The 9,964-nt window shown below is 38.7% G+C and overlaps 1 protein-coding gene across 1 annotated transcript in view; it reads left to right on the top strand.

The window, feature by feature from the left end:
* Window positions 1-9,964, top strand: part of nf1b (neurofibromin 1b) — a 61,958-nt gene that overhangs the window by 27,327 nt on the left and 24,667 nt on the right. The window contains exons 30-35 of the mRNA XM_056271317.1: window positions 872-934; window positions 1,702-1,860; window positions 2,149-2,246; window positions 2,321-2,467; window positions 2,877-3,023; window positions 3,501-3,611. Coding sequence (XP_056127292.1) covers window positions 872-934; window positions 1,702-1,860; window positions 2,149-2,246; window positions 2,321-2,467; window positions 2,877-3,023; window positions 3,501-3,611 — 725 coding nt within the window. The remainder of the gene's footprint in view (window positions 1-871; window positions 935-1,701; window positions 1,861-2,148; window positions 2,247-2,320; window positions 2,468-2,876; window positions 3,024-3,500; window positions 3,612-9,964) is intronic.

Genomic DNA, 9,964 nt, shown 5'->3' with positions numbered 1-9,964 from the left:
GACTTTAAAATCTGAAGTGGTTTATTTCAAATGCATATTTGACATAAGTTTCCAGTGTGTGATGAGAAGGCCCATGCAGAATCTGCAAACCTTTTTCTCATTTTTTGTACTGAACGAATTTGTGTGGTTTGTAAACCATTCTTAGATACATTTTTGCCTTGAAGTGTGAAAGCATAGTGTTATGTATAGTTTTTAATGATTTATTAAGATTAATTTTACATGCGTTTCATAAATGAAGCCTGTTGTGCAGGAAGATCAGTGGAATTCTGCAGAATGAATTAAAATGGTTACACGCTTAAACAGGTTGAATAAACAAACGTTTGGGGCCAGTATGTTTTTATTAAAGAAATCAATACTTTTATTCAGCAAGGATATGTTAAATTAATCAAAAATGACAGTAAACTTTTATATTTGTAATATTATATTACAAATATAATATGTCTTTATAATATTGTAATATTATAAAGACATTTATAATATTACAAAAGATTTCTATTTCAAATTATTGCTGTTCTTTTGAACTTTCTATTTATCAAAGAATCCTGTAAAAAAAAATATAAAACCCCAGTTCAACCCCAAATGTTTGAATAGTAGTGTATATACTGATTGATAGCTGACAGCATTATTAAATTAGATACAACTATTTACAATAAGCTTTTTATTTAAACCTTGTTTGTTTAAATGTCCAATTATGATTAGAAAAACTTTTTTTTTTGCCAGCGGTTCAAGTTGGAGAAGCCCATTCCACGCGAGCCTGGTAGTAAGGGTGCGTGCGTGCGTCCGTGCGTGCGTGCGTGCGTGCGTGCGTGTGCGTGTGTGTGTGTGTGTTAGCTTGTGCCGTGACTTGTTTGTACTCATTTCTATCCTGTAGGCAACTTGTCACTCTCTCCTGTCTAAAGCATCTGTCAAAGACAGAAAGGAAGTGAGGAAAGCAGTAAGTGTGAATGGCGGATGTATCTGCTTCCTGTCCTGATTCACTTCATTAATCTAAGACTCTTGTGCACCTCTAGCCTGCATTACTGTCATTACATCAAATCATATCTACTAATTTCCTGATTTTTGGCAAGCTGAGATTTCACTGAATGTACCTCTTAGCACCAACACCAAAATAACACAACAAACTTTGTAGCTCCGGACATCATTTTTGCATGGGCCGTAACTCTCAGGACTGGAAATGACCAGGCCATTGAATGCAAAATATTGTGGGTAATGCAATTTGGTAACAAATTCCACCCCCCCCCTTGAATGTCAGAATGATTTTATGCTTGATCGTCCAACCTGAAACGTTAATTCTGAGTAAAAGGCATTTCTCTGTAGTGTATTTTTAAAATGCTTTGCTTTTTTCTTCCTAACACTCTTAAAGGTCACTCACTGGTGAAGACCTCCGCCATCATTAGACTGTTAAATGGCTTCAAACTGCTTTCTACACTTTAACTCTAAAGCCCCCGGTGCCTTTTCATTCAGATAGTTCCCTCACAGAACCTCATGTTATCAACTTATCAACCGATATCATCATATGATCAACTAGACCTCCACTAATCCAGAGTATAGTGTGATTTGACTTTAAAATCACACAATTGAGTTAAATGTAAGAGATTTTGGTTCTGGTTTATAACTATCTAAATGAAATAGTGCCATGTTACCGCAGCCATAATACCATCCTTATATGTTGCAATGTGTGTTTGTGTGTCCTGGTTTCAGGTTGTGAGTCAGCGTTTCCCTCAGAACAGTATTGGAGCTGTAGGTAGTGCCATGTTCCTGCGTTTCGTGAACCCAGCTATAGTCTCTCCTTATGAGGCTGGGATTCTCGACAAAAAGCCTCCGCCCAGGATAGAAAGAGGCCTCAAACTCATGTCAAAGGTGAGAGTTTTTCTTGCTAGTTAAAAAAAGAAGAAAAAGAAATTGTCCATGCTGTTGGACATGCTTGTCTAAGCCACTAAAATAATCCCTAAAACCCACTTAATAGTTGTAAAATGACTTTAATGCATCGCCTTAACTGTACTTTACTTTTATGGAAGCATGATGAAAGATCTTGATGCAAGACATCAATGTACAATAAAGTTGTAGACAAAACAGAAAGATTTGGACTGTTTAATAAAGACATGTTCAGTTAAAGTTGATCTTATTTCATTTTTCACCTGTCTGCAGATCCTTCAAAGTATTGCCAACCATGTTTTGTTCACAAAAGAAGAGCACATGAGGCCTTTTAATGACTTTGTGAAGAGTAATTTTGATGCAGCCAGAAAGTAAGAAAGCAATCAGTGGGCTTCAGGATTTGATTCCTGCCACCAGCAAAAGTAACCTTTGGGTTTTCTTCTAGATTTTTCCTCGACATCGCCTCTGACTGCCCAGCGAGTGACTCGCTCAACCACAGCCTGTCCTTTATTAGTGATGGGAACGTTTTGGCCCTGCACAGGCTGCTGTGGAACAACCAAGAGAAAATCGGCCAGTATTTGTCTAGTAACAGGTGGGCAGGGCAGTGTGTGACCTGTGTTTTCATCCAGCTCATAGGGCCAACATCCAAGAAACTGTTATTGAAAGTGCAAGTGCAGTTTGGACATTTTTTAGAATTAATTCGTGGAATATTTTTTTTGCTAATTCAAATCTCAAAATTTCACTTCGATTTCACTTTTACCCCTCAACTTGTTTCTCTCTGATCTGATTGGTTTGGAAAGATGCTGTCTTTAAAGAACAGCTGATTTATTGTAAAAATATTAATCTTCCATCATTTTGACTGACTAGGTTGTACGTTTTCTGTCATGCTTTCTATTTATCCATCAGTAAAATATTGTAATATAAGCAATAGAATTATTGATGATTCTCAGATTCTCAATGAAGTTTCAGCCAATCAGACTATCAGTTTCCTTAATCTTCAGGGATCATAAAGCTGTTGGAAGGAGGCCCTTCGATAAGATGGCCACCCTGCTTGCTTACCTGGGTCCCCCAGAACACAAACCTGTGGCAGATACTCATTGGTCAAGCCTGAATCTCACCAGCTCCAAATTTGAGGAGTTTATGACAAGGTAAAAATTAAACATTAAAACATTTAAAAAAAACATCTAAACATTCTTAAAATAGACAAAACATTTTTTTTATTTTTTTTTACATTTATACTTAAACCCCAGAAATGACTATTTGGCACTAGAGTAAGAAAAATACACGCACGTTTTCTGTAAAAAAAAAAGAAAAGAAAAAAAAAAGGATATATATAATTTTTTTCTTTGTAAATGCATCTTGCTTTAGGGATGATTTGGTTTTTTATTGGAAAATGAGACCAAATAATAATAATATTACTCTAACTAATAATAATAGTTTTTTGTGTGTTTTTTTTTTTTGCATTGTTCTTTACTGTTTTTCTTTAAACTGAAGTTGGTGGAACAGTCAAATTGTGTTGCACATTTGATATGTGATTCCCTTCAAGTTTGCAAGTTCCTTTATTTATTTGTTTCTTGCAGTGTCAGTAAATGATGCCGTTCTGAACTCTTTTTCTTTTTCTTTAGACACCAGGTGCATGAGAAAGAAGAGTTTAAAGCACTGAAGACTCTTAACATCTTTTACCAGGCGGGAACCTCAAAGAACGGAAACCCTGTGTTTTACTATGTGACTCGCAGGTAAGCCTCCATAATGCCTGACATGGTGCAAACAGCAAAAGAATTAGAAAAGCACACGTTCTTTTGTTCAAAGTTGTATTGCTTCTGAGAACAACCAATAAACTAATAACAGATAGATCATTTAATCAACAAAGGGGAAATCTATGAAGATATTACAGCATTTTACAACAATAAATTAAAAATACCCCTACTGCCTGCTGAATAATGGTTGCGAATAGTAACAATATTTGAAATATTTGAAATATTCTTCCATAATGTTAAGCAAAAAGCTGTTTGTTACAAGCTGCACAACATCTATAAAAGTTTTGTAGCATTTCAGAAACGGACTCTATTAAGTCTCTGAAGAATCTTACATGATTGTCTACCTTCGAAGCACAAGGGAGGTTGATGGTCATTGTACAATCTGTAGAAAGCGCAGAGCCATGAACACAGACAGCAGAAGCTTGAAGCAGCAAGTCATGGAGGAAGAGGAGGAACTGCTAACCATTGGATCTTTAGCATTCTGGTTGGTGCTGTTCTTGAAGCTGGGTGACATGTTCATATTAATATCATTTGTGTTGCCGGAGGGACTGGCTGAACTGACGCCGTTCATGTTCTGGTTAGTGACATTCTTGGAGGGGACTGATGTGGGTGAAGTAGAACCATTGCTTATTTGGCTTGAAGTGGTGGTGTTAAATGGAGTAGTGATGTTTCGTGGAGTAGTAGCCTGCATTTGGACCATCATACAGCCAGACATCACAACCAGCAGGACCACACAGCTGTCCACTCTTAGAGCCATTTCTCTGATCTGAGGACTACATACCAAAACACAAAAATCATGTCACTTTTTTTTTTTTTTTTACTAGCTCCACAGTTGTGTTTAACACAAATATCATCAAATGAAATTATTTTCATATAAAAAAAAAATAGATTCATTCATATTTATAGAAGGTTAAGCATCAATCAGAATTTAATGTTTAACACTTTGCAAATAAATATTTTAAAGCTGAAATCGTTCCCCGCATACTCACCAGCACTAGCAGCGTTCAGCATAAATGTTTTATCTCTCCGAGTGGGGATGTGGAGTGTTTCCTAGACAGATGCAGATGCTTTTAATAATGACACCTGAGCAAGAAGTCACATGATTCTTCAGAAAGGAGGGTCAGTGATGGAAAGATCATGTTCACAAGATTTCCTTTTGTTTAACAAATTGTTTGTTTGTTTTTCATGATGAAGTATCATGGTAACATCACGGAAGACTGGCTTGAGTTTTCTTTGTTTACGGCAAAAGATTTCCAAATAGTTTTTTTTTAAAAGTTTAATGCCTACATAGCTGGGTAACCTGACAGTTTATCAGTTTCAAAAATGTCTCCAGCCACGATAGTGAATGCATTATGGTGAGAGAGAAAAAAACTGCTTTTCCATCTGGAAAATCCTGTTAACATCAGCTTAAGCTGTGTTTTTAGAACGTGATCGCTAGTTTCTCCAAACTGGTTTAAGGTGATTGTCAAACTGTTTGTGACCTGAAGGTGCTTAGACCATCTTGATCAAGTGCCCCTGCTGGTTGTCAGTTGCTGTTATAACATGGTAGGTAGCTTTCTGGGCATTTCACTGACTGATTTATTTGTTTAAATGAAATTTTACATGCAAATACGTATAATATAACCCACAAAGAACAAGATGCTTTTTGTTCATGTTTATTATTTTAGTTTTAGTTTTATTGTAGTAATAACATGCATTTAAATTAATAGAAACGTTTTTAAACTAATTGAACTGTCAGTTAATCTGAGTAAAGTTAATCTGATTAACATATGAAATGCTTCTGCATCCATTCCATGTAAACTTGTATGTTATGATCCTGCTTGTTGCTGCTCTACATCAGCAGATGGAGGATATACTGTGAGACACTTCTGTTTTGGAAGTTCATTTGAAGTTTTCATGATATGTTGAACACAAAAGTGAAATGAAAAGGCAAAGTATGATATCCATTTGTTAACCTGATTTTTAGTATGTTCCAGTTTAGAAGCACCATGTGGTTCTGGTGACCCTCAGAGCCGTTGTGTCATGGCCACCAGGAGGAGCAGACAGCAGACTGATGTGTAAAGTGAGCCGCCACTGCGTCCTGAGCTTGTGTTTCTGCTGAGGTTCTGATTGGGTCTCTTCACGCTCCTTGTGCGGAGAGTGGTGGTCCTGCGGGTGGTGGAAATGGTGGTGAAGAAGTCGACTGGTGTGATTGGGCCTTCTGTACTTGAGTGAATATTTGAATCGGAAACCTCTGAAGTCGAGGTAAAGAGAAGACCCTTTCTGAAAGACTCCTGGTTCTTGGTGCTTCGAGATCCTGTTTGGTCATCCCTGGTGTTTAAGAGTGACGTCCCTGTCCAGGAGTGTGTGGTGACCGCTTGTACGTATGGATGGCTTGGCTCCTCTGTTCCAAAGACATATGGGGACAGCGTGTAGGTGCCAAAGTGCCAGCTCCCTGTCCTGGACAGGTGAGCTTCTCCGCAGGTGTGCCAGGTGTGGCAGGGGCAGCCTAACACTCTGGCGGAAGTGTGTTTGGTCCACAGCAACAGGTGGCTGATGTTGGCAGTTTCTTCACAAGCCCACGGATTGTCCCCTAGAGTAATGAGCTTCAGACCTTGCAGATGCTCGAATGCCCCTTCACTGACCATAGTAAAGTGATTTGCATGCAGGTAGAACTGAGCCAGCCTGTGTAGCCGGATCAGGGACCCCGGCAGAATCTGGACCAGAGTGTTGTGGGATAGATCCACCAGCTCCAGGTTTTGGGGCATGTTGGTAGGCACTGTCCAGAACTTGTTGTGACTGAGGTTGAGAGCCTTCAGGTTGGGGAGCGTGTTGTTGATGAAGACCACACGCTCCAGCTTATTGACGGACAGGTCCAGAACTCTGAGGTTCCACTGGAATGCTGTGTCATCCTTGTTAAGTACACGTAGGCGGTTTCCCGAGATGTTGATTTCCCACAGCGCCCGTGGCAGTGATGCTGGGAAATGAAGAAGACGGTTATAGGAGATGTCCAGGATGCGCAGATGTGTGAAGGAGCTTAGGTGGTGGTCAAGGTCAGATAGCCGATTGTGAGTCAGGTTGAGGGATTGAATGTTTCTCTGCAGGCCCATCGGCAGATGCCGAAACCCCCTCCAGGAACAGTCAACTGTCCTATGGCTCTCGGTACAGGAGCAAGCAGCGGGACATTCTGCTTGTACACATGTACACGTAAACCACAGTAAGAGCAGGCAGGGCATCACAGAACTCACGAGCATCTTCATGGTGTTCCTGTGGACAACGGCAAGAGGTTTGTTTGTTACATGCGTTCAGAATGCATCTAATGCTATTTGTTTATAGTATTGTACTAGTGTCCATGACTGGCAGTAATGTGTGTTCTTTGGGTGTGTGTGTCTGTTTTAGTGGATCTAAATTGATAGGATCTGATAATGGAGACCAAGGACTGACTCTAAATAATGATGATTATAAATATCGGACTTTATTGAGTCATTCGTGTCTGATTATAGCAAGTAATAGCAATCTAATGATAATGTAGATGACAATGAGTCTGATGACAGTGTGTAATGATTATAGTTTGAATCTGATTATATTGAGTGACTAATTGGGTCTGCGGACAGTAATTCAGATTAATGTAAAAAGATGAGTATGACTATGAGTAATGCGTTTTGTGTCTGATTACAGTGCATGGCCGCTGTCTGATAATACTGATTGAGTTTGATTGCAGAAATCTGATCTATGAATGATGATTGTGACTAATGCAATCCAGGTCTGATTGTAATGAGAGTAAACAGTCTCATTTTAATGTAGATGAGAGCTAGTAACTTTAGTGAGTCTGATGACTGTGTCTGATGTTTTGTAATGACGGTGCGTCCAAACTTCAGCAAATCTATTGAATATGGAATGACTGATTGGGTCTAATGACAGTAAGTATGATGAATGTGAGTGATGACGAGTCTGACTATGAGTAGTGCAATTTGTGTCTGATTACAGTTCGTTAACACAGTCTGATTATACTGGGTGATGAAGTCTGATTGCAGAAAGTCTGATAAATAAGTAATTGCAGTGATTTTGTCCCTGATTATTATGTAGATGAAAGTTAGTGTCTGACCTTGGTGAGTCTGATGACAATGTGTCTGATGCTATGTAATGATGGCGAGTCTGAACTTTATTGAATCTGAATTAAGTCATTAAATTGACTGTTTAATCAGATTAATGTGAGTGAGATCAGTAAATCTGATTATTGTTAGTGATGATAATGAATCTGATTATAGTTAGTGATGGCCGTGAGACTTATATAATTTTATTTGGCTGTGAGTCTTATTCATTATCATTATGATCTCTGGTTTTTAATTTTTAAAGTGTATCTATGTGTTCTGCCTTATTTGTTTGCATTTGTGAGGCTAGTCATTGCATAAATTCTGATTCACATGCAGCAGAGATGTTGAAGGTCTTCATGCAGTGTCTCTGCAGATCTGCCTGCACCTAGTTCTGCACGACTCTCTATGCATGTGCTTAGACAAAAACAGCATTTATATATAATGTGCTTACATGCTTGTTCATGTCATGCCACAAAACCTGTAAATAACTCATTGTGAGTATAATATCAGGTAAACAGTGCTGCATTATGAATTACTTACCTTCTACTTGTCATCACTCTGTGCTCCTTTTTCCTGTCCTCTTTCTGTCTTTCAGTGTCTCTCCATCCCTCACCTCTTTCTTTCTGCTTGGTCTCAGCACGATTCTAGTTTCTTATTTTCTATTCTTTCTGTGCTTTATGCTGCAGTAAAGTCCAAATCCTGTCTTTCTCTGTACAAGTCCCTTTCTCGGATCACTAAGATAGTGGAGGAGAGAGGAAGAGGCGGGGAGGGGAGATGTTGTAGAGTTTCTGATACAGAATGAGAGAGAGGGAGAGGGAGAGGGAGAGGGGGAGAGGGAGAGGGGGAGAGGGAGAGGGGGAGGGGGAGGGGAGAGGGAGAGGGAGAGGGAGAGGGGGGGGGGGGGGAGGGAGAGGTGGAGAGGGGAGGGGAGAGGGAGGGGGAGGGGGGAGGGAGGAAGTGCTGACATCTCTATTTCCTCTTTAGGATTCCCTCATTCAGCATCCATTTCCTCAGCTTTCTTCTTTCTTTTCTGCAACCCCCCCCCCCCCCCCCCCCCCCCCCCCCCCCCCCCCCCCCTCCCCCCCCCCCCCCTCCTTCCTGCTTGCTTTCCTTCTTCTTTTTTCTTCTTTTTTTTTAATTAAGCAACACTTAACCTGTAATTTGGATCTGAAGAGGTTTATATATTAGTGCTGGGGCACAATTAATCGCATCCAAAATAAAAGTTTGTGTTTACATAATATATGTTAATATACTGTGTATAATTATGTGTATAATTGTATATATAAATACACACACGTATATTTTTAAGAAATATTTGCATGAATATACTGTGTAATATATATATATATATAAATATATATATAAATTTATATTTATATTTATATATAATTTATAATATATATATATAAATGGCACATTTTTCTTAAATTTATACATGCATGTATGTGTATTTATATATTCAGAATAATTATACACACATATATTATGTAGACACAAACTTTTATTTTGGATGCAATTGATCTCGATTAATTGTTGCCCAGCACTATTACACACACACACACACATATATATAACAAAATCATTTGTTAGATGCTATTAATCGGTTTGACAGCACTAATATTAACAGAATATTTTCTTGCGATTTCCACAAAGTTCTGCCTTTATGAAATCTAATATTATATTAGGTTAATCAGATTATGCTGTCAGTTATCACTGAAAGTGCAGTACCATCATCTCCATTTAACAAATTTGACCATTTTTAAAACCATTCTATTCAGGTTTTACCACAAATGCACCTACAATTCATTCAGAGTTCTTAGTTAAGTGTAGTACAATTCTCAGCACGCTTTTTGGTAACTGATTTAAAACTTCCTCACCATCATGTTTATGGCTGGGCAGGTGTGTGTGCATGTGCGTTTTGAACAAAAGAGCTCTAGTACAGAACCTTTTCAGTGCCACTCTCCATCTTTCTCTCCTCTTCTATCCCTCTTTCTTCCTCAATCACTTCATTCTTTCCGAGCCTGCTAATGCTGCCCAGTAATGCCACATCCTCTGCTTACTAATGTAGCTTTGCTCAGTGTGTGAGTGTTGTTGTATATGTGTTGTGTTTGTGTGTGTATAATGCAGAAATGGCATAGTCAAACTGTTGCGCTCAGCTCTAATTTTACATGTGCTTGTCTAGATTCTTTCTTTCCCTTAGTTTAATGATATGTTCATCTAACACTGTATTAGTGGACCACAGTGTTGTTGCTGTTTTGT

Source organism: Rhinichthys klamathensis, unplaced genomic scaffold (genome assembly GCF_029890125.1).
Source record: "Rhinichthys klamathensis goyatoka isolate OS25496 unplaced genomic scaffold, OSU_Roscu_1.1 h1tg000314l_1, whole genome shotgun sequence".
NCBI classification, from domain to species: Eukaryota; Metazoa; Chordata; class Actinopteri; order Cypriniformes; family Leuciscidae; genus Rhinichthys; species Rhinichthys klamathensis.
This window is presented reverse-complemented; position numbering and strand designations above follow the sequence as displayed.